General features: G+C 52.1%; 1 protein-coding gene across 1 annotated transcript; it reads right to left on the bottom strand.

Moving 5' to 3' along the window:
- Positions 1-5,689: 5,689 nt before the first annotated feature.
- Positions 5,690-21,438, bottom strand: LOC119972285 (chromatin accessibility complex protein 1-like). Its single transcript, XM_038808733.1, has 3 exons — positions 21,240-21,438; positions 12,470-12,593; positions 5,690-6,245 (listed from the first exon to the last, which is right to left on the bottom strand). Exons 1-3 carry the CDS (start codon positions 21,411-21,413, stop codon positions 6,088-6,090), a joined length of 456 nt encoding a protein of 151 aa, XP_038664661.1. The 5' UTR covers positions 21,414-21,438; the 3' UTR covers positions 5,690-6,087.
- Positions 21,439-26,033: the final 4,595 nt, after the last annotated feature.

Below are 26,033 nucleotides of genomic sequence, written 5' to 3'. Positions count from 1 at the left end.
CTGGAAAATAACCCGTTGTTTAGTTTTTGCCCTACTATGTGTAAAATTTTGATACTGATTTCTAGGGTTCTGTATTGGTTTGGGTAATAATAGATTTTTATCTTAGCCTCATTTTAAACAGATCAATTTGAATTTCTGCAAGTGAAATGATTAACAGTAGAGGCAGCCTGAAGACTAAATGACCGTAAAAGGTGCTTAAAGGGTTTAAGCAACTGTATTTGTTTTAACTACACTGTGATTCAAGGCCTCTGTTAGCCTTAAAGAAATAAGCAAAAGGTTTGAATTCAGTAGCTTGAACTTCATATGGCACCATACCTTTAAACAAGAACCACTGGGGCTGGTTTAGCACACTGGGCTAAATTGCTGGCTTTTAAAGCAGACCCAGGCAGGCCAGCAGCACGGTTCAATTCCCGTACCAGCCTCCCCGAACAGGCACCGGAATGTGGCAACTAGGGGCTTTTCACAGTAACTTAATTGAAGCCTACTCGTGACAATAAGTGATTTTCATTTCATTTCATTTTAAATAGATCAAGTAAGCTAAACCCTACCATATCTGGAGGACAGAACACCTATATTTTAAAAAGACATTCTTTTTCTGACACCATGCTTGGAACATAGAATCCTTGCGAATAGGTTAACATGTTTTGTGTGAATTGTTTACGATTGTTTATATTATTGAAAAGAGGATGTGCCAAGTTTATAGAACCACTATCTGAAAGGATGTGTCATTTGTTCCCAATGGAATGCAAGCTCTGGGGCCTGGAGGAAATATTAAGTGGACATTTCTCTCAGCCTTACTTGGCCCTGGTTACAGTGATTGGTAGGGTGACACCATAGGACTCTGTTTTCCTGAACTAATGAAGAAGTAATTTGCCTTACTTCCTAATATGGGGGAAGGGACAATCTGAATTGGGGATAAAAGTTAGAAATTGAGTTTTCAATGGCAGTTTCACCATTGCTTCTGTGGTGTAACTCTGTGACACAGCTCCCACGTTACTTCAGAAACAACAAAGGCATCGCCTGTGCTGGCAGCATTCCAGGAAACCCAGGCCTTGAGAGATGAGAAACTTCCACACCGTCTTCACTGCTTTTAAGTACATATGACATATTGCTTAATAAATTCTACTTGATTCATAAATACTGGTTGGTCGTATCTTATTGGGCTAGGCAGAGGTGGGGACTCCATTGTTTTGAATTAAAAATTTAGAACCTAGATATTTGAATTAAAATGGTATTACACTTAAAACCTACACCTCTCTGAGCACTCATGTACAGATGGGATATCCTTTGGCAAATATTTTGGGGTGCTTGCCAATCTCAAACCCAGGTTTTTTCACATCTCATTTAGCACTAAATGTTGTACCTCAAAAACACGAATTATGGAACACCAATGCTCCAATTTTAACTCCTTTCTGACCATCACACGTCAGAGCCAAACTGGCCTGATTAATTGGTTCTGTTGCTAGCCTAATTTAATTGGTTCTAATTCTGACCTTGAATTGATAAGGCACCTGTGACAGTGAACAGAGTCCTATTCATGTTGTACAAGACTCTATTCACTTCCACTGATATAATATTCATTTTACACAAAGCTATTCATTTCCACTGATACAATGTGATTAGTGCTGGCTGTATCAAGGTCTCTAGCTCTAGGCTTGTAGGGGTTACTGGAGTTCACAATGCCATTGTCCGATGTAGACAGCCATGTGCCTGCATTACAGTAAATTATAAAAACTTTAAACTTGTACAATATTAAAGCTCATTAATCAATAATGCAACCCAATCAATATATGCATAACTCAATCAAAATTTCAGAATCTATTGTAACTGATTTATCTTAGTACAGTGATATAAAATAAAGCTGGCTAGTTAACCAATGTGTTATTGGCATATAATGACGCCTAGTCTACGTAGTTACCTCATAAAAAGAGTTCAGGCCAGTTAGTCGGACACAATTAGCCTTTAACAGACCATTCTGACTTCTTGATTAACCCATACTATTCCAAATTAATTTATTTTGTCTGATAATTTCCAATAATTTCAGCACAACTGAATAGGTTGACTGGCGAATAATTTCCTCTACTTTCCCCACCTGCTCTGCTTGATTGGTGTTAGCAACCCACCAACACTGCTGTATCCTATGAGAGTTGTGATCTTATGTGATGACTGTTGTGCGCTCTGCTTTCCACAAACTAGGATGCATTCCATACAAACCAGGTGATTTGCCAACTTTTCAGCAATGCTAATCTTCTAATATGAATTTTCTTATCTATTTCTATACTGTGTGCGCGTGTATATCTGAGATCTCTTCATCTTTTAAGTGCAGCCTTTACTATTCACTTGCTTTGTGATGTAAAGTATTCTTCAAAATAGTGCAGTGGGATCTTTATGTTCACCCGAGAGGGTAATTTGGGCTTTGGTTTAATTTCTCAACCAAATGACAGCATCTCCAACAGTCCAGCACTGGAGTGTCAGTTTTAGCTTATCTGTTCAGGACCTGGTGTGGGACTTGAACCCACAAACGTATGATTCAGATGACAGTGATACCAACTGAATTACCACCACAACATGAGTGGTGCCTTTAACATAATGTCCCAAGACACTTCAAAGGAAGTGTTAGAAAACAAATTATGATGCCGAGCCACATAAGGTGATATTATACCAGCTGACCAAAAGCTTGGCCAAAAAGGTTGGTTTTTAAAAGTGTCTCAAAGAGGACGGCACAGTAGTTAGAACTACTGCCTCACAGCTCCAGGGACCCAGGTTTAATTCCGACATCGGATGACTGTAGAGTTTGCACTTTCTCCCCATGTCTGCATGGGTTTCCTCTGGGTGCTCCGGTTCCCTCCCACAGTCCAATGAAGTGCAGGTTAGGTGGATTGGCCATGCTAAATTGCCCTTTAGTGTCCAAAAGGTTAGGTTAGGTTACAGGGATAGGGAGGACATGTGGGTTTAAGTAGGGCGCTCTTTCCAAGGGCCGGTGCAGACTCGATAGGCCGAATGGCCTCTTGTAGGGATTCTATGAAAAAGAAATCAGAGACGGAATTCCAGAGCTTGGCACCTCAGTGACTGAAGGCACAGCCATCAACGATAGAACAATTATAACTGGGCATGCACAAGAGGCTGGAATAGTAAACAGAGATAGGGGCATGCAGGGATCTAAAAACGAGGATGAGTATTTTAAAATCAAAACATTGCTTGATCAGGAGTCAGTGCAGTTTAGTGAACACGGAAACAGGACTTGCTGCAAGTGAAGACCAGGCATTTTGTAGAACTATTGTTTTGTACAAAGGTGACATAGAGGTAGAAAGTAGAATACCAGGACTTTGTGGAATTGTTACGGCACAGGAGAGGCCACTTGGGCCATAGGTCTGCACTGACTCACCAAATAAGCATCATGTTTTTCCTGTTCCTCTGCAAGTTGTTTCTATTCAAGTAATCATCTAATGTACTTTTGAATGCCTTGATTAAAGGTGCCTCCATATCTTGGCAGTGCATTGCAGCTCAAACCAGTCATTTGTTGTGTGAAAGCTTTTTCTGACATCATGTATGCTTTTCTGTGCCCTCCTGTTTTTTTTTTAGAAAATATTTTATTGAAGCATTTGTAATTTTCAGTTTAACACGTTAACATTTCTTGAACAACCGCGTGGGCCAACACACACAAAACATCCCCTACTACCCCCGCCCTAATCCTTAATTACCTGTATACCAAGTTCCCTGTCCTTATCTAACATTGCCATGCCTCTTTTTTTTCCTCTTCCCCCCCCCCTTGCACTCCCAAGTTTTGACGGTTAAGTAGTGTTGTATTTAAAGTGATTCAAATCGTAAGTGAATTCTACATCAACATAAAAATGATATTGCGTCCTTAAAATAAAACATCCCAAGGTGCTTTACAGGATTATAAGAGACCATAAGACTTAGGAGCAGAATTAGGCCGCTCCGCCATTCAATCATGGCTGATATTTTTCTCATCCCCATTTAATTTACAGGATCATGTCATGTTTATTCTAAAGCAGGTGGAGGATCAGGACACGAGGTATATGTGCACAAAGTAAAGAATTGCCCCAAAGTGGGTAAAGCAATAACTGATTAGAAATGCATATTGTCAACTAAACTTTAAAAAATATTTTGCTGAGGCTGAAAAAGATTAGATGAAAATAGTCATTAGGCCACAGGATTTAGCCAGCGGAGTCCATGCTGCCTCTCTATAGTCATCTAGTCAGTTCCATTCCTTGTAGCCTTGCAAGGCAGCATATCATAGTCTTAGAATTTACAGTGCAGAAGGAGGCCATTTGGCACATCGCATTTGCACCAGCCCTGCGAAAGGGCATCCCACTTAAGCCCACACTTCCAACCTATCCCCGTAACCCCACCTAACCATTTTGGACACCAAGGGTAATTTAGCATAGCTAATCCACCTAACCAGCACATCTTCGGACTGTGGGGGAAACAGGGGGAAAACCCACGCAGACATGGGGAGAAAGCGCAAACTCCACAGTCACCCGAGGCCAGAATTGAACCTGGGACCCTGGAGCGGTGAAGCAGCTGTGCTAACCACTATGCTGTTGTGGAAACAAACACATATGCATGGATTTAACATTTCAGAGTAATGATCCATCTTGAAAGGTTAACTCTTATATGCCCTCTACAGATGCTGTTTGAAACACTCAGCATCTTCAATGTTTTGTATTTTATTTCCAATTTCCAGAATTCACCGTATTTGGCTTTTACACTTGCCATCTGATCAGTACTTTATGGCAAAGACCTCTGTTAGCTGTTATTTTACCTGAGTCAGCAGTGAGGTGGAGATATTAAACCAATCTCAAGGCCAAGGGATCATTTAATCTTCACGGAGCCAGTAGCAGCTGTAAGGAAATTTGTGAATTACAAAAAACTCATTCATGGGATGCAGGTGTCGCTGGCTGAGCCAGCATTTATTCCCTAATTACCTTCAAGTGGTTTGCTAGGCCATTTAAGAGTCAACCACATTGGAGTGGGTCTGCCAGTAAGGACATCTGTGAACCAGGTTTTTTTACGACAATGGTTTCATGGTCATCATTAGACTTTTAATGCCCGATTTATTTGTTGGATTCAAACCTGGGTCCCCAGAGCATTACCCTGGCTCTCCAGATTACTAGCCCAGCACCAATGTGCCACCACCTCTTCTTAAAAGATCTCTGCTCTGCCAATAAATAACACTACTTAAACTGCTAGCTTCACCCCACTCCCACATCCATCACCACAGAGATCTGGCATTTTTATGTTATTAAAAAGCCAGCAGGGTATCAGAAACAGTCCAGTGAAAAACCATTTAAAACTTAAATTTGGGATATCTACCCTGTTGCAAATGTAGTATAGCCAACGTGAAAGCAAAGCAGTACAAAGCTACTGTCAACAAAAGGTTGAACTCGACACTACAATATTTATATTGAGAGATTTCACTTTTAGAAAAAAAATCACCAATTATATTATAATATAATTACATTTCGGGGAAGGGCTTTGAGATTTCTGAACATGTACCCTGGAGTTTGCTTTCAAATGAAGAAATATTTACAAATCTTGCTGTGCAACAATAGCTCTCCACTGGGAGTATAGACACTGAATTAATCTTCAATATTGAACATATTTCTGCTACTAAATAATGCACCCTCCTAGAATCCACTTTTATGGTAATTAAATGAACTCCATCTAGGAACATACTTTGTCTCTTTATTTTTCCAAACATACAAAAGTATATTTCACATATATACACAATATTATACCAAGTTTGTTCTGTTATTTACCAATAACACAACCAGGAAGGAAAAAAAACTGATCTCTTTTCAAAAAAAAAATACAGCAGTTTCCTATCATTGAACTGAAGGAACTGTTAACACTAACTCCAGACTTCCTATTTGATCATTGTTCAGTTCTTCACAGTTGTTTATATTGTGGAATTTAGAAGTTGTGCATATGTAGGTTTGTGCTGACATATCCCCAAATACGCAATAGTCTTCAGCTTTGCGATTTCTTCTTGCTGTCTACTGCAGCCGTTGGACAATCGTCGGCAAGATGCTGGTACAGTGAAAAGGCACTTTCACACTTCCTTTAGGACTCGTTTTCTTCTTCGTCGTCCTCATCCTCCTCCTCATCATCATCCTCCTCATTTTCGTCATCACCTTCCTCATCGCCACCACCACCACCTTCTTTCTCCTCCTCGAGCATCTTGAGGTATTCGCTTGCCAAGATCTTCTTTGGCAAGATATCTGTAACAATATTAGTGCATTGTTAAAGCTGATGTACTTTAAATTACTCAAGTTCTGAAGTAATTGTGTCACTTGGTATCAGTACTAAGACTGATGTGAGTTTTTGGCAGCAATGCAGTGGCGATCGATTTCACAACTGTGGGTTATTCTTTCCATTGACTTCAATGAAGACAAGGTGGCCACGAGACTGCCGAACTGTTAAATAAAATCACACTGGTTCACTCATCATTTTCCTACAAGAAACTGCCAACCAAATGGGTCTAGATGTGACTCCGATCTCAGACTTTGGTGGTTGACTCTTGAACAACAATCTACTTGGCTGTACAAACAATCACCAGACCTATGCTGGATGGGCAAGAAAAGTACACTCTTGTCAGCATTATCCACATCCTGAAAACTGTTGCCCTAAGACCAAAAGTCTAAAGTCCAGATGACCTGGTAATGATCTCTTTGCCTGTATATTAGGTATATTGGACTTTTCCCCCAACCAGCTCCCACTTGAGGCACAAATCCTTTGTGTTGCTGTGCCTAACATTTTACTTGGTTCAAAAATAGTGTGAAATATTTCAGCCCTCAAACCAACATGAACTGGCCCAAACCAGGAAAATGAACCATTTGCCTTTCTCAAGCTAGAGTAACTGACCCCAAGAATACCAGGTAACTCAGTTCTATTGCAGAGATTTCTTCCGAACTTCCTATTTGACTAACCTATATTGTTGGCTTCTGCTTATGCTCTTTCCCCACAAGACGAAACATCCTTTCTGTATCCACTCTTAACGAAATCTCAGGATTTTCAAGACCTATTTGGTCATCTCTCAAGCTACAGCACAGGGATTTGGGGATCCTCGTGCATAAATCACAAAAAGCTGGCATGCAAGGTCAGGGAAGGAAACTGGAATGTTGGCCTTTATACTCCATATCCTACTATAATATAATCTTTATTAATGTCACAAGTAGGCTTACATTAACACAGCAATGAAGTTACTGTGAAAATCCTCTAATCGCCACACTACGGCAGAATTCAGAATGACCAATTCACTTAACAAGCATGTTGTTCAGGACTTGTGGGGGAGGGAAACTGGAGCACCTGGAGGAAACCCATACAGATATGGGAGGAACGTGCAAACCTTACAGACGTGACCCAAGCCAGGAATCTAAAAAGATACAAGGCACTAGTTAAGAATACTGTGAACAGTTTTGATCCCCTTACCCAAGGAAAGATATACTAGCGTTGCAGGCAATCTGGAGAAGGTTCACAAGGTTGATCCCAGGTACGAAGGGATTTTCTTGAAAGGTTGGGTAGATTGGGCCTGTGCTCATTGGAGGTTAGAAGAATCAGAGGAGACCTTATTGAGACCATAAGCCATAGGAGCAGAATTAGGCCATTCGGTCCGCTCCACCATTCAATCATGGCTGTGCTCATCTCCATTCTCCTGCCTTCTCCCCATAACTGCAATCCCACTATTAATCAAGAACCTATCTTTCTCTGTCTTAAAGACACTCACTAAATTGGCCTCCACAGCCTCCTGCGGCAAAGAGCTCCACAGGTTCACCACTCTCTGGCTGAAGAAATTCCTCAGCTCTTGTTTTAAAGGATCTTCCCTTCAGTCCGAGGTTCAGCCCTCGGGTTCTAGTTTTTCCTACTAGTGGAAACATCCTCAACGTCTACTCTATCCGGGCCTCTCGGTATCAATAAGATCTCCCCTCATCCTTCTAAACTCCAACGAGTACACCGTAGTACAGACCCAGAATCCTCAGCCATTCCTCATACAACACGTTCTTCATTCCAGGGATCATTCTTGTGAACCTCCTCTGGACCCTTTCCAAGGCGAGCACATCCTTCCTTACATACGGGGCCCAAAACTGCTCCCAATACTCCAAATGGGGTCTGATCAGAGCCTTATACAATCTCGTAAGTATATCCCTGCTCTTGTATTCTAGCCCTTTCGACATGAATGCTAACGTTGCATTTGCCTTCCTAACTGCCGACTGAACCTGCACGTTAACCTAAAAAGAATCCTAAAAGAGGACTCCCAAGTCCCTTTGTGCTTCTGATTTCCTAAGCCTTTTCCCATTTAGAAAATAGTCTATGCCTCCATTCTCCAAGCAAAGTGCATAACCTCACACCTTTCCACATAGTATTCCATCTGCCACTTCTTTGCCCACCCTCCTAGCCTGGCAAGTCCTTCTGCAGCCCCCCCTGCTTCCTCAACACCACATGTCCTTCTACATATCCTTGTATCATCTGCAAACTTAGCAACAGTGCCCGCAGTTCCTTCTTATCATAGAATCCCTACCGTGTAGAAAGAGGCCATTTGGCCCATCGAGTCCGCATCACCCCACTCCCCCACCCCATCCCCAGAACCCGCCCAACTTTTAAACACAGAAGGGAAATTTAGCATGGCCAATCCACCTAACCTGCACATCTTTGCACTGTGGGAGGAAACCGGAGCACCAGGAGGAAACCCACGCAGACATGGGGAGAATGTGCAAACTCCACACAAGTGCCCCAAGGCCAGAATTGAACCCAGGTCCCTGGCGCTGTGAGGCCGCAGTGCTAACCACTGTGCCGCCATGCTTCCAGTTCTTTAATGTATATTGTGAAAAGTTGTGATCCCTGAGGCACACCACTAGTCACCGGCTGCCACCCTGAAAAAGACCCCTTTATCCCCACTCTCTGCCTTCTGCCAGTCAGCCAATTCTCTATCCATGCCAGTATCTTACCCTTAACACCATGGGCTCTTAAGACATATAGGATTCTCAGGGGCTCGACAGCGTCAATGCTGAGAGGATGTTTTTGCAGGAGGGTCTCGGACCAGAGGGTCCATTTATGAGGAAATGATGAATAAAGAGGGTCGTGAATTTGTGGAATTCTTTATTGCAGAGCGCTATAAAGGCTGGGCCGTTAATTATGTTTACGGCTGAGATGGACAGATTTTCTTTTTTTATTAAGGTATTTGAAAATATTTATAATATTAACAAAAACATGGTATAATAAACATTTCCACCCCCTCCCAATCTTCACACACCCCAACCATAAAACAACAATCTGGCCCTCTTTCTCCCCCCACCCCTTGGAATACTGCATCTGCTGACATTTTAATTTTCCCCGAGAAAGTCGACGAACGGCTGCCACCTCCGGGTGAACCCAACCATTGACCCTCTTCAGGTGAACTTTATCTTCTCGAGACTGAGAAACCCAGCTATGTCACTAACCCAGGTCTCTACACTCGGGGGCTTCGAGTCCCTCCACATTAACAAGATCCGTCTCCGGGCTACCAGGGAGGCAAAGGCCAAGACGTCAGCCTCTTTCGCCCCCGGAACTCATGGCTCTTCCGACACTCCAAAGATCGCTGTTTTTAGTACCGTGGACATTGCCTTAGCGAAACCCTGCCAAAACCCTCTAAGCTTTGGGCATGCCCAAAACATGCGGACATGATTTGCTGGGCTTCCCGCACACCTCGCATACCTGTCCTCTACCCCGAAAAAACTTGTTCATCCTAGCCACTGTCATGTGTGCCCGGTGGACGACCTTAAATTGTATCAAGCTAAGCCTGGCACATGAGGAGGATGTATTAACCCTGCTTAGGGCATCCGCCCATAGACCCGCCTCGTCCTCCCACTTGTCCTTAAGCTCCTCCAGCGGAGTTTCCTCCGTCTCCTAAAGCTCCTGGTAAATATCTGATACCAACTTGTGCAGTGCCTCCCACTCCCGGGACACTTGGATTCCCAGATACCGAAAGCTCTTTCTTACCATTCTAAGCAGCAGCTCACCCAGTTTCTCCTGCCCTCTTGCCTGGATCGCGAACATCTCGCTTTTCCCCATGTTCAATTTATACCCCGAAAAATTGCCAAATTCCCCCAGGATTCGCATTACTTCCCCCATCCCCTCCAATGGGTCTGAAATGTACAAGAGCAGGTCATCCACGTAAAGTGATACCCAGTGCTCCACCCCCCCCAAAGGAGCCCTTTCCAGTTCCTCGAGGCTCTTAACGCCATGGCCAATAGCTCTATGGCTAGAGCAAACAGTAACGGGGAGAGGGGGCTCCCTTGCCTCGTCCCTCGGTGTAGTTTAAAATACCCCGACCTCAGCCGGTTTGTACGCACACTCGCTATTGGTGCCTGATAGAGCAACCGCACCCAGTCAATAAAGCTCTCACCAAACCAAAACCTTCCCCTCGCCTCCCACAGGTAATTCCACTCCACCCGATCAAAAGCCTTCTCCACATCCATCGCTACCACCACCTCCACCTCCTCTCCTTCTGAGGGCATCATAATAACATTCAAAAGCCTTCGAACATTGGCCTGGAGTTGCCTGCTCTTTTACAAATCCCTTTTGTTTCCAGGTAGTTCTGGATGGACTTGTCAACGCGCCCACAGATTGCTTTGTCCGCTAGCAACCTCACATCCAGTCTCCACAGCAGGCGTTGCCCTCTCTCCACACTAACCTGTAGATCCACCCAATGTCGGGCATGATCCAACACTGCGATTGCCAAGTACTCAGTATCCACCACCCCCGGTATTAGCGCCCTGCTCAGAACTACAAAGTCGATGCGAGAGTACCTCGCATGGTTTGCAGGGGCTGGTTTAGCTCCCTGGGCTAAATAGCTGGCTTTTAAAGCAGGCCAGCAGCACGGTTCGATTCCTGTACCAGCCTCCCCGGACAGGCACCGGAATGTGGCGACTAGGGGCTATTCACAGTAACTTCATTGAAGCCTACTCGTGACAATAAGCGATTTTCATTTTCATTTTCATACCTTGTAGAGATCCGAGAAAAAAGAAAACTCCTTTGCCCTTGGCTGTGCAAACCTCCATGGGTCTACTCCCCCCATCTGTTCCATAAACCCCTTCAATTCCTCCTCCCTGTCCTGGATTTTCACCAGTCCAATTCCGGATCAATGACTTCTGTTAAAATCTCCCCCCATGATCAAGTTATGTGACTCTAAATCTGGGATCTTACCTAAAACCCGCCTCAAATTCCACATCGTCCCAATTCGGAGCATATACGTTCACGAGTACCACCCGCGCCCCCTCCAGCTTCCCACTCACCATTATGTACCTACCTCCCTTGTCTGACATGATTCTCCCTGCCTCGAATGCCACTCGTTTGTTGATCAAGATCACTACCCCCCTGGTCTTTGAGTCCAGCCCTGAGTGGAGTACTTGGCCAACCCACCCCTTTTTCAATTTCGTCTGTCTATAACCTTTAGGTGTGTCTCTTGTGGCATTGCCACATCCGCCTTCAGCCCCCTCAAATGCGCAAACACGTGAGCCCTCTTGACCGGCCCATTCAACCCTCTAACATTCCATGTAATCAGCCTGGTCGGGGGGCTTCCTGCACCTCGCCCTGCCGACTAGCTATCACCCTTTTTAGGCCAGCCTCCAGCTCGCGCCCTTTGCCTCCAACATTCCATGTAATCAGCCTGGTCGGGGGGCTTCCCGCACCTCGCCCTGCCGACTAGCTATTACCCTTTTTAGGCTAGCCTCCAGCTCGCGCCCTCAGCCTCCTCGAGCCCGCCCCCTCGGGCATTCGCCGTTCTCGACCTCCCATTTGTCCCGTCAGCAAAGCCGTTAGCCATCAAAAGAGACCCTTATTGCACCTAACACTTCTTATACTTATACAGCCCTGCATAACAAATCGCCACCACAGTACGCTCAGAGATGGACAGATTTTCAATCAGCAAGGGAATCCAGGGTTATAGGGAAAAGGTGGGAAAGAGAAGTTGAGGCTCAGCCACGATCTCATTGACGGCCGGAGAAGGCACGATAGGCCGAGTGGCCTACTTCTGTTCCTATGCCGTATGGTCACTTTTTTTTTTCAACTGTAAAAGATACCCAGGCTATCAATCCTTTCCTGATCCGTAGACCCATGCATTTCTGGCATCACCCTTGCATCTTCACTGGACCATCCCTATTGCTCCTTGAGCCTTTTTGTAATATGACCACCAGAACTACTCCCCTTCGTGGACTCACCCCGATCTTGAAATGTAAGTTTTGTGCTGTTTCCAGCTCGTTTCGTCAGAATCTGGATTCTGCAGAGGCCAGCTTTTGACTGGATGATCTGGAAACAGCACAAAACTCAAATAGTGTAGATCAGCCTGTTCTGCGGAACCCAGTTTAGGAACCCCCGGTATAAGGTTTTCTACATTGATGTCATCCACTGTTTGCCACAACCCGGCAGCTCAGTGAATTTTTTCACATAAAAGTTAGTGGGTTATACACACCAGCCAGAAATTGGAATGTTTCAGAGTTCTCCACGCAGTCAGCCAGGTCATTGTAGGTTAGTTCCTTCTTTTCCGAACAGCTGCTTTTGTACGCACACGTGGCAAGATGCTGCACAAATAATTCCTGGAAAGCAATCACAAAAAATGGTTTATATGCAACAGATGTTCCTACCGGGGTACTATACAACACTGACATTCTTTTCAGTACACTATGTGAGGAAAACACAGAAACCCTCAATAACTAGCCTGTTGATATCAGAATTGATTTTGCGTGTTTTACTGCTGGCGGGAAAATCACCTGTTGGTGGAACACATCAGGACATTTACAGTCAAGCTGCATCAAAGTTTGTGCCTGTATTTTGACAGCTGGAAAACAGAAGCCAGCACGTTGCAGTTCCATAGAATAGAATCCCGACAGTGCAGAAAGAGGCCATTTGAACCAATTCTCCAACATTTGTGACCAACTCATCCCATTAAGAGTAGAAATTTGCAAATAGCCAGACCAGTTTCCAACTTTATGGGTAGATTCAAATCAGCATGCCCAATGTAAAAAATCCTACAAACAGAAACAGGCAATTTTGGGCTTTTAAACAGTTATGTAGATTTGGAATGGATCTTTTAAAATTTGAATCCAAATAAAAACCTTACAAAGCTTGAGAGATAAGTGACAACAATGCAGCCCTGTTCAATTTAAAACAAAGCTGCTTTATGTGTTTTAATTCCAATTTCAGGAAAACAGCCATGGTTTTCCAGATATAACAACAGGATAAAAGAGCTGGGATCTCATGATTGCTCAGAATAATAATCTTTATTATTGTCACAAATAGGTTTACATTAATACTGCGATGAAGTTACTGTGAAAAGCCCCTAGTCGCCACACTCCGGCATCTGAGGGAGAATTCAGAATGTCCAAATTACCTAACAGCACGTCTTTCGGGACTTGTGGGAGGAAACCCACGCAGATACTGAGAACGTGCAGACTCCGCACAGTGACCCAAGCTGGGAATCGAACCTGGGACCCTGTCGCTGTGAAGCAATGGTGCTAACCACTGTGCTACTGTGCTTGCCAGCAGGACAGAAGTAGCAGACACATGGGAACAAAATGAGAAACATAAACGCAGGGAGCAGGCCGCTGGGCCCCTCTGGTTTGCCCCTCCGCCCTCATCCGTTGCCCCCCCGTACCCCAACCCCCTCTCCCCTTCAAACCTCAAAACGTCCTCCCCCCATCAAACCTCAAAACGTCCTCCCCCCTCAGGTTCCCACCCTACAAATGTTCTTCCCACAGAATCACTCCAGTGCAGGAGGAGACCATTCAATCCAAACATGGCTGACCTTCTGTTTCAACACTATTTTCCTCCCCACCCACTCCCCTCGCTCACCCCTCATGCCCCTCCCCACATCCAACTCTGCTCACCCGTCAGTCTCTCCCTGATCATTCTTCCTCCCCTCTCTACCTGCATGCCACCTGCCCACCCAAAGTCCCCATTCAATTATCTCCACTTTCCCACCATTCCTCCGCCTGACCCTCCTTCATGTTTCTCCCCCCCCATTCCTGTGTATCTGCCCTCATCACCCCCCCACCCTCATCACCCCCCCACCCTTCATCATCACCCCCCCCACCCCTCCGCCGTCATCATCACCCCCCCCACCCCTCCGCCCTCATCATCACCCCCCCCACCCTCATCATCACCGCCCCACCCCTCCGCCCTCATCATCACCCCCCCCACCCTCATCACCCCCCCTACCCTTCCGCCCTCATCACCTCCCCCGACCCCTCCGCCCTCATCACCCCCCCGACCCCTCCGCCCTCATCACCCTCCCGACCTCATCACCCCTCCATGACCTCATCACCCCTCCGCGACCTCATCACCCCCCCCACCCCTCCGCCCTCATCACCCCCCACCCTCATCACCCCTCCGCCCTTATCATCTCCCCCCACCCCTCCGCCCTCATCATCCCCGTGACCCCTCCGCCCTCATCATCCCCGTGACCCCCCCGCCCTCATCATCCCTCCGCCCTCATCACCCCTCTGCCCTCATCACCCCTCTGCCCTCATCACCCCCCGACCCCATCATCCCCCCGACCCCTCCGCCCTCATCACCCCCGACCCCTCATCACCCCTCCGCGACCTCATCACCCCGCACCCCTCCGCCCTCATCACCCCCCCCACCCTCATCACCCCCGACCCCTCCGCCCTCATCACCCTCCCGACCTCATCACCCCTCCGCGACCTCATCACCCCCCACCCCTCCGCCCTCATCACCCCCCAACCCCTCCATGACCTCATCACCCCTCCGCGACCTCATCACCCCCCCAACCCCATCACCCCTCCGCCCTCATCACCCCCCCAACCCCTCCGCCCTCATCACCCCCAACCCCTCCGCCCTCATCAACACCCCAATCCCTCCGCCCTCATCACCCCCCCTACCCTTCCGCCCTCATCACCTCCCCCGACCCCTCCGCCCTCATCACCCCCCCCGACCCCTCCGCCCTCATCACCCTCCCGACCTCATCACCCCTCCATGACCTCATCACCCCTCCGCGACCTCATCACCCCCCCCACCCCTCCGCCCTCATCACCCCCCACCCTCATCACCCCCTCCGCCCTTATCATCTCCCCCCACCCCTCCGCCCTCATCATCCCCGTGACCCCTCCGCCCTCATCATCCCCGTGACCCCCCCGCCCTCATCATCCCTCCGCCCTCATCACCCCTCTGCCCTCATCACCCCCCGACCCCATCATCCCCCCGACCCCTCCGCCCTCATCACCCCCGACCCCTCATCACCCCTCCGCGACCTCATCACCCCACACCCCTCCGCCCTCATCACCCCCCCCACCCTCATCACCCCGACCCCTCCGCCCTCATCACCCTCCCGACCTCATCACCCCTCCGCGACCTCATCACCCCTCCGCGACCTCATCACCCCCCACCCCTCCGCCCTCATCACCCCCCAACCCCTCCATGACCTCATCACCCCTCCGCGACCTCATCACCCCCCCAACCCCATCACCCCTCCGCCCTCATCACCCCCCCAACCCCTCCGCCCTCATCACCCCCAACCCCTCCGCCCTCATCAACACCCCAATCCCTCCGCCCTCATCACCCCCCCAACCCCTCCGCCCTCATCACCCCCCAACCCCTCCGCCCTCATCACCCCCCAACCCCTCCGCCCTCATCACCCCCCAACCCCTCCGCCCTCATCACCCCCAACCCCTCCGCCCTCATCAACACCCCAATCCCTCCGCCCTCATCACCCCCCCAACCCCTCCGCCCTCATCACCCCCCAACCCCTCCGCCCTCATCACCCCCCAACCCCTCCGCCCTCATCACCCCCCAACCCCTCCGCCCTCATCACCCCCCAACCCCTCCGCCCTCATCACCCCCCAACCCCTCATCACCCCCCCAACCCCTCCGCCCTCATCACCCCCCCAACCCCTCCGCCCTCATCACCCCCCAACCCCTCCGCCCTCATCACCCCCCCAACCCCTCCTCCCTCATCACCCCCCAACCCCTCCGCCCTCATCACCCCCCCCAACCCCTCCGCCCTCATCACCCCCCCAACCCCTCCGCCCTCATCACCCCCCAACCCCTCATCACCCCCCCCAACCCCTCCGCCCTCATCACCCCCCAACCCCTCCGCCCTCATCACCCCCCAACCCCTCCGCCCTCATCACCCCCCAACCCCTCCGCCCTCATCACCCCCAACCCCTCCGTCCTCATCACCCCCCAACCCCTCCGCCCTCATCAACCCCAACCCCTCCGCCCTCATCACCCCCCAACCCCTCATCACCCCCCAACCCCTCCGCCCTCATCACCCCCTAACCCCTCCGCCCTCATCACCCCCCCAACCCCTCCGCCCTCATGACCCCCCCCAACCCCTCCGCCCTCATGACCCCCCCCCAACCCCTCCGCCCTCATGACCCCCCAACCCTTCCGCCCTCATGACCCCCCAATCCCTCCGCCCTCATGACCCCCCAACCCCTCCGCCCTCATGACCCCCCCAACCCCTCCGCCCTCATGACCCCCCCAACCCCTCCGCCCTCATGACCCCCCCAACCCCTCCGCCCTCATGACCCCCCCCAACCCCTCCGCCCTCATGACCCCCCCCAACCCCTCCGCCCTCATGACCCCCCAAACCCCTCCGCCCTCATGACCCCCCACAACCCCTCCGCCCTCATGACCCCCCCCAACCCCTCCGCCCTCATGACCCCCCCCAACCCCTCCGCCCTCATGACCCCCCCCAACCCCTCCGTCCTCATGACCCCCCCAACCCCTCATGACCCCCCCAACCCCTCCGCCCTCATGACACCCCCCCAACCCCTCCGCCCTCATGACCCCCCCCAACCCCTCCGCCCTCATGACCCCCCCAACCCCTCCGCCCTCATGACCCCCCCTACCCTTCCGCCCTCATCACCTCCCCCGACCCCTCCGCCCTCATCACCCGCCCTGACCCCTCCGCCCCTCATCACCCCCCCCGACCCCTCCGCCCTCATCACCCCCCGACCCCTCCGCCCTCATCACCCCCCCGACCCCTCCGCCCTCATCACCCTCCCGACCTCATCACCCCTCCATGACCTCATCACCCCTCCGCGACCTCATCACCCCCCCCACCCCTCCGCCCTCATCACCCCCCACCCCCCCGCCCTCATCACCCCTCCGCCCTCATCATCCCCCCCACCCCTCCGCCCTTATCATCTCCCCCCACCCCTCCGCCCTCATCATCCCCGTGACCCCTCCGCCCTCATCATCCCCGTGACCCCCCCCGCCCTCATCATCCCTCCGCCCTCATCACCCCTCTGCCCTCATCACCCCCCGACCCCATCATCCCCCCGACCCCTCCACCCTCATCACCCCCGACCCCTCATCACCCTCCCGACCTCATCACCCCTCCGCGACCTCATCACCCCGCACCCCTCCGCCCTCATCACCCCCCCCACCACCCCCCCACCCTCATCACCCCCGACCCCTCCGCCCTCATCACCCTCCCGACCTCATCACCCCCCACCCCTCCGCCCTCATCACCCCCCAACCCCTCCATGACCTCATCACCCCTCCGCCCTCATCACCCCCCCAACCCCTCCGCCCTCATCACCCCCAACCCCTCCGCCCTCATCAACACCCCAATCCCTCCGCCCTCATCACCCCCCAACCCCTCCGCCCTCATCACCCCCAACCCCTCCGCCCTCATCACCCCCAACCCCTCATCACCCCCCCAACCCCTCCGCCCTCATCACCCCCCCAACCCCTCCGCCCTCATCACCCCCCAACCCCTCCACCCTCATCACCCCCCAACCCCTCCTCCCTCATCACCCCCCCAACCCCTCCGCCCTCATCACCCCCCCCAACCCCTCCGCCCTCATCACCCCCCAACCCCTCATCACCCCCCCAACCCCTCCGCCCTCATCACCCCCCAACCCCTCCGCCCTCATCACCCCCAACCCCTCCGCCCTCACCACCCCCCAACCCCTCCGCCCTCATCACCCCCAACCCCTCCGCCCTCATCACCCCCCAACCCCTCATCACCCCCCAACCCCTCCGCCCTCATCACCCCCTAACCCCTCCGCCCTCATCACCCCCCCAACCCCTCCGCCCTCATGACCCCCCCAACCCCTCCGCCCTCATGACCCCTCCCAACCCCTCCGCCCTCATGACCCCCCGACCCCTCCGCCCTCATCACCCCCCCGACCCCTCCGCCCTCATCACCCTCCCGACCTCATCACCCCTCCATGACCTCATCACCCCTCCGCGACCTCATCACCCCCCCCACCCCTCCGCCCTCATCACCCCCCACCCCCCCGCCCTCATCACCCCTCCGCCCTCATCATCCCCCCCACCCCTCCGCCCTTATCATCTCCCCCCACCCCTCCGCCCTCATCATCCCCGTGACCCCTCCGCCCTCATCATCCCCGTGACCCCCCCGCCCTCATCATCCCTCTGCCCTCATCACCCCCGACCCCTCATCACCCTCCCGACCTCATCACCCCTCCGCGACCTCATCACCCCGCACCCCTCCGCCCTCATCACCACCCCACCCTCATCACCCCCGACCCCTCCGCCCTCATCACCCTCCCGACCTCATCACCCCTCCGCGACCTCATCACCCCCCACCCCTCCGCCCTCATCACCCCCCAACCCCTCCATGACCTCATCACCCCTCCGCGACCTCATCACCCCCCCAACCCCATCACCCCTCCGCCCTCATCACCCCCCAACCCCTCCGCCCTCATCACCCCCAACCCCTCCGCCCTCATCACCCCCCAACCCCTCCGCCCTCATCACCCCCAACCCCTCATCACCCCCCCCAACCCCTCCGCCCTCATCACCCCCAACCCCTCATCACCCCCCCAACCCCTCCGCCCTCATCACCCCCCCCAACCCCTCCGCCCTCATCACCCCCCAACCCCTCCACCCTCATCACCCCCCAACCCCTCCTCCCTCATCACCCCCCCAACCCCTCCGCCCTCATCACCCCCCCAACCCCTCCGCCCTCATCACCCCCAACCCCTCATCACCCCCCCAACCCCTCCGCCCTCATCACCCCCCAACCCCTCCGCCCTCATCACCCCCCAACCCCTCCCCCCCTCATCACCCCCCAACCCCTCCGCCCTCATCACCCCCAACCCCTCCGCCCTCATCACCCCCCAACCCCTCCGCCCTCATCACCCCCCCAACCCCTCCGCCCTCATCACCCCCCAACCCCTCATCACCCCCCAACCCCTCCTCCCTCATCACCCCCCCAACCCCTCCGCCCTCATCACCCCCCCCAACCCCTCCGCCCTCATCACCCCCCAACCCCTCATCACCCCCCCAACCCCTCCGCCCTCATCACCCCCCAACCCCTCCGCCCTCATCACCCCCCAACCCCTCCCCCCTCATCACCCCCCCAACCCCTCCGCCCTCATGACCCCCCAACCCCTCCGCCCTCATGACCCCCCCAACCCCTCCGCCCTCATGACCCCCCCCAACCCCTCCGCCCTCATGACCCCCCCCAACCCCTCCGCCCTCATGACCCCCCCAAACCCCTCCGCCCTCATGACCCCCCCCAACCCCTCCGCCCTCATGACCCCCCCAACCCCTCCGCCCTCATGACCCCCCCCCAACCCCTCCGCCCTCATGACCCCCCCAACCCCTCCGCCCTCATGACCCCCCCAACCCCTCCGCCCTCATGACCCCCCCCAACCCCTCCGCCCTCATGACCCCCCCCCAACCCCTCCGCCCTCATGACCCCCCCAACCCCTCCGCCCTCATGACCCCCCCAACCCCTCCGCACTCATGACCCCCCCAACCCCTCCGCACTCATGACCCCCCCAACCCCTCATGACCCCCCCAACCCCTCCGCCCTCATGACCCCCCCCAACCCCTCCGCCCTCATGACCCCCCCCAACCCCTCCGCCCTCATGACCCCCCCCAACCCCTCCGCCCTCATGACCCCCCCAACCCCTCCGCCCTCATGACCCCCCCACCCCTCCGCCCTCATGACCCCCCCACCCCTCCGCCCTCATGACCCCCCCCACCCCTCCGCCCTCATGACCCCCCCCACCCCTCCGCCCTCATGACCCCCCCCACCCCTCCGCCCTCATGACCCCCCCCCACCCCCTCATGACCCCCCCCACCCCCCCCTCATGACCCCCCCCACCCCTCATGACCCCCCCACCCCTCCGCCCTCATGACCCCCCACCCCTCCGCCCTCATGACCCCCCCACCCCTCCGCCCTCATGACCCCCCCCACCCCCCTGCCCTCATGACCCCCCCCACCCCCCCGCCCTCATGACCCCCCCAACCCCTCCGCCCTCATGACCCCCCCAACCCCTCCGCCCTCATGACCCCCCCCAACCCCTCCGCCCTCATGACCCCCCAACCCCTCCGCCCTCATGACCCCCCCCAACCCCTCCGCCCTCATGACTCCCCCAACCCCTCCGCCCTCATGACCCCCCCCAACCCCTCCGCCCTCATGACCCCCCCCCAACCCCTCCGCCCTCATGACCCCCCCCAACCCCTCCGCCCTCATGACCCCCCCCAACCCCTCCGCCCTCATGACCCCCCCCAACCCCTCCGCCCTCATGACCCCCCCAACCCCTCCGCCCTCATGACCCCCCCCAACCCCTCCGCCCTCATGACCCCCCAACCCCTCCGCCCTCATGACCCCCCCAACCCCTCCGCCCTCATGACCCCCCCAACCCCTCCGCCCTCATGACCCCCCCAACCCCTCCGCCCTCATGACCCCCCCCAACCCCTCCGCCCTCATGACCCCCCCAACCCCTCCGCCCTCATGACCCCCCCAACCCCTCCGCCCTCATGACCCCCCCCAACCCCTCCGCCCTCATGACCCCCCCAACCCCTCCGCCCTCATGACCCCCCCAACCCCTCCGCCCTCATGACCCCCCCAACCCCTCCGCCCTCATGACCCCCCCAACCCCTCCGCCCTCATGACCCCCCCAACCCCTCCGCCCTCATGACCCCCCAACCCCTCCGCCCTCATGACCCCCCCAACCCCTCCGCCCTCATGACCCCCCCCAACCCCTCCGCCCTCATGACTCCCCCAACCCCTCCGCCCTCATGACCCCTCATCCGTTGCCCCCAACCCATCCCCAACCCCCTCCAAAACGTCCCCCCCCCCCCCTACAAATGTTCTTCCCACAGAATCACTACAGTGCAGAAGGAGACCATTCAGCCCATCGGGTCTGTGCCCCCGCCCCAGCCCCAAATCCCGGGACTGTCAAGAGGAAACCATAGCCTGGCCAATCCACCTTCCTCCCCCCGCCGCTCACCGTGGCCTTGGCGGTCAAGAAGAGCGCGTCCTGGTTGATGCTGGAGACGTCGGGGCAGCTCTTCATGATGAGTTTGACGCGGGAGAGGGGCAGTGCGGCGGGCCCGGGGCTGGGCGCCGGGAGGCTGGGCCTCGCCGGGAACCTCAGGCCCTCGCGCCGCTTCAGCTCGGCCATCTTGGAGAGCGCGCCCACTGCCGGCTGGGGGGGGGGGGGGGGGAGCTGGGGAACTCTCCCTCACACCAACCAACCCAACACCAACAAACACACACAATACACACACTGATCAGCCAGCGCTTTTCATCACCTCCCTCGGACTAACAACATATTTTAACGCACACCATCATCACCCACCCCCCCCCCTATTTTTGTGCGGGAGTTGGAATCAACCGGTCTGGACTGTTCCACACGGAATAGGGGAGATGAATATAAATTAATGTCTTCGCATTCACCTCGCCTTCTCCTGGAAGATTATCAGAACATGAAGGGTGATGAATAATATTAGTTAATATGTACGTTTTAAAATCCGTTATCAGGTATTTTTTCAGGCGTTCCGACATATATGCTTTGTTGACTGCACCTCGCTCTTGGTTCATTCCAGCCCTGCGGGCCCCCCCCCCCCCGTGACTCAGGCTCATCGTATTTGTCTCCGTATGCTAATTAATTATGCTAATTATTCAAAATACCCAATTCAGGCTCATTAACATCAAATTACAGAGTCACGGTAATGTAAATGTCAATCCATCACCTCACTTCAAAACCCACTACGTCTACCACCCAGAAGGACCGAGGCTGCAGACACCAGGGAACACCACCACCTGGAGGTTCCCACCGCCCTGACTTTGGGAATATACACTGTCGCTGGGTCAAGATCCCGGAATTCCCTCCCTAACAGCACTGTGGATGTACCTACATCACATGGACTGCATGGCTCGCCACCACGTTCTGAAGGGCAATTGGGGATGGACAATAAATCAATGGGCCGAATGGCCTCCTTCAGCATTGTAAATTCTATGAAATGCTGGCTTTGCTGGAGATGCCCACATCCTTCGAAGAAATGAAAAATACATTTTAATTTTATTCTTTCACAAGATGGGGGGGGCACCACTGAAGATGGTTGCAAATGTTTCAGCCTTGTATTTTGTACTGGGTGGGGATATTTGTGGGTGATGTGTTGGGTAGGCTGGGTCTGCGAGGACTGCGTTTACTGCAGCAGTGCAAGAGACAGGCTTCCAACACTTGAAGAAATGCAACTCGATTTTATTGAACTCTTAACTATCATACATACTTTAACTGTGGGTTGACACTATGCTGACTTGACTGGAGACCTGAGGCTAACCTGACCAGACTATCTTACTACCACATGGTGTGTGTTCTAGTTGCTGCTCACGAGCTCTGACTGTCTCAGAGGCTGGATCCCAAAAGAACGGGAAAACTAGTGCCCTCTGGCTTTATAGTGGTTGTGTCCTGTCTGGTGATTGGCTGCTGTGTTCTGTGAGTTCACTGGTCATCCTGTGTGTCAATCACTGCCTGTCTGTGCACCATCATATACCTGTGTGTATATTATGACAGTGGGATGGGGGTGTTTGTGGAGCCTCCTTCTCCTGTTGTTTAATTGTCTGTCAGTATTCGCTTCTGGATGTAGCAGGACTGCAGTTTCGGCCTGTCGATCACATGCAGCTTCCATTGTTGGCAGGCAAGAACATAGAACATAGAACAGTACAGCACAGAACAGGCCCTTCGGCCCTCGATGTTGTGCCGAGCCATGATCACTCTACTCAAACCCACGTATCCACTCTATACCCGTAACCCAACAACCCCCCCTTAACCTTACTTTATAGGACACTACGGGCAATTTAGCATGGCCAATCCACCTAACCCGCACATCTTTGGACTGTGGGAGGAAACCGGAGCACCCGGAGTAAATCCACGCACACACGGGGAGGACGTGCAGACTCTGCACAGACAGTGGCCCAGCCGGGAATCGAACCTGGGACCCTGGAGCTGTGAAGCATTTATGCTAACCACCATGCTATCGTGCTGTGTTGTAGCTTCACCAGGTTGGTGCCTCATTTTTAGGTATACCTGGTGCTCCTCCTGACATGCCCTCCTGCACTCTTCATTGAACCAGGGTTGATTCAGCTTGATGGTAATGGTGGAGTGTCAAATATGCTGAGCCGTGAGATTACAGATTGTGATTGTGTACAATTCCGCTGCTGCAGATGGCCCACAGCGTATCATGGATGTCCAACATTGAATTGCTGTATTTGTTTGACTTCTAATCCCATTTAGCATGGTAGTAATGCCACACAACACAATGGAGGATATCCTCAATGTGAAGGCAGAGTTATATTCAGCAAAATGTCACAGAAAGCTGCAAATGTTAAAAAAATCGAAATAATAAAAATGTTGATTCTCATCTGAAAGCTAGATGAAAGATAACATTTCAGATGCTTTTTTCGCATCCTCCATTTCCCCACAATCTCTCTAAATTGGTGACTGGTACGATAATGTCTATTTCTCAATACCAGCACCCCACAAGGCTGCAAATATAGCCCCCTACTATACTCCCTACGCACACATGACTGTGTGGCAAAATTTGGTTCCAACTCCATCTACAAGTTTGCTGTCGACACGACCGTAGTGGGTCGGATCTCGAACAATGATGAGTCAGAGATCGAGAACCTAGTGGAGTGGTGGATTGACAACAATCTCTCCCTCAATGTCAGCAAAACTAAAGAGCTGGTAATTGACTTCAGGAATCAAAGTATCATACGCACCCCTATCTGCATCAACGGGGCCGAGGTGGAGATGGTTGACAGCTTCAAATTCCTAGGTGTGCACATCACCACCAATCTGTCTTGGTCCACCCATGTCAACACTACGACAAAGAAAGCACAACAGCGCCTATACTTTCTCAGGAAACTAAGGAAATTCGAAATATCCACATTGATTTTTACCAACTTTTACAGATGCACCATAGAAAGTATCCTATCTGGCTGTATCACAGCCTGGTATTGCAACTGCTCGACCCAAGATCATAAGAAACTACAGAGAGTCGTGAGCACAGCCCAGTCAATCACGCAAATCCGCCTCCCATCCATTGACTCTGCCTACACCTCTCAATACCTTGGAAAAAAGCGTGCAGCATAATCAAAGATCCCTCCCACCCAGCTTATTCTCTCTTCCAACTTCTTCCATCAGGCAAGATACAAAAGTCTGAGAACACGCATTAACAGATTCAAAAACATCTTCTTCCCCATTGTTACTAGACTCCTAAACGACCTTCATATGGACTGATCTGATCTCTTTACTGAGTAGTACTACACTCCTGCATGCTTCAACCGATGCTTGTCTCTATATATTTACATTGTGTATTTTATGTTTGCCCTATGTATTTTCTTTTCATGTATGGAATGATCTGTTTGAGCTGCATGCAGAACAATACTTTTTACTGTACCTCGGTACACGGGACAATAAACAAATCCAACTCCAAATATTTCCATAATTTTCTATCTGCAATTGAGCACAGTGAAGTGATATTTTATAATGGACAAGGGGAGTTCAGATGACAGCAGAACAGTTTATAACTGCCACTTCAACACCTTTACATTAATGTAGAAAAAATAGTGAATCTAGCAGATGTGCTGATCAACATATTTGAAAATTTACATCTCAGCATAGATGAAAAAAGGGTATTTATAACCTGGAGTCTGAAACTTACATTCTCCAATATTGAAGTTTAGTTACTAAGACCATAAGGCATAGGAGCAGAATTAGGTCACTCGGCCCATCGAGTCTGCTCCACCATTCAATCGTGGCTGATATTTTCTCATCCCCATTCTCCTGCCTTCTCCCCATAACCCCTGATCCCCTTATTAATCAAGAACCTATCTATCTCTGTCTTAAAGACACTCAGTGAATTGGCCTCCATAGCCTTCTGTGGCAAAGTGTTCCAGAGATTAACTACCCCCTGGCTGAAGAAATTCCTCCTCATCTGTTTTAAAGGATCGCCCCTTTAGTCTGAGATGGTGTCCTCTGGTTCTAGTTTTTCCTCCAAGTGGAAATAACCTCTCCACGTCCACTCTATCCAGACCTTGCAGTATCTTGTAAGTTTCAACAATATCCCCTCTCATCCTTCTAACCTCCAATGAGTACAGACCCAGAGTCCTCAAACATTCCTCATACGAAAGTTCTTTATTCCACTGATCATTCTTGTGAACCTCCTCTGGACTCATTCCAAGGTCAGCACATCCTTCCATAGATACGGGGCCCAAAACTGCTCACAATACTCCAAATGGGGTCTAAGCAAACAATTTTTAAAAAAAAATAATTTTTATTGAAATATTTTGTATTTATATAACAACAACGAACCGCAATAAAATACCAATAATAACAATAATGATAACAGTCCATCTGTTCGCCCATCCTCAATGAACAACAAAACATATTAACAACAACTTAAATTAACACAATATTAAGTTAAATAACCATAGAAAAAAATAGAAACAATACAGAACACCCTCCTCCCCCCCCCCCCCCCCCCCCCCCAGGTTGCTGCTGCTATTGACCAAGATACCTATCTTTGAGCCAGAAAGTCCAGAAAAGGCTGCCGCCGTTTATAGAACCCTTGTACCGATCCTCTCAGGGCAAATTTGACCCTCTCCAATTTTATAAATCCCGCCATGTCACTGATCCAGGTCTCCACACTTGGGGGCCTCGCATTCTTCCACTGCATCAAGATCCTCCGCCGGGCTACTAGGGACGCAAAGGCCAGGACACCGGCCTCTTTCGCCT

The sequence above is a fragment of the Scyliorhinus canicula genome, chromosome 10 (assembly GCF_902713615.1).
Source record: "Scyliorhinus canicula chromosome 10, sScyCan1.1, whole genome shotgun sequence".
Classification (NCBI taxonomy): domain Eukaryota; kingdom Metazoa; phylum Chordata; class Chondrichthyes; order Carcharhiniformes; family Scyliorhinidae; genus Scyliorhinus; species Scyliorhinus canicula.
Note: the sequence above shows the minus strand (reverse complement) of the source record. Positions and strands in the feature narration are given on the sequence as shown.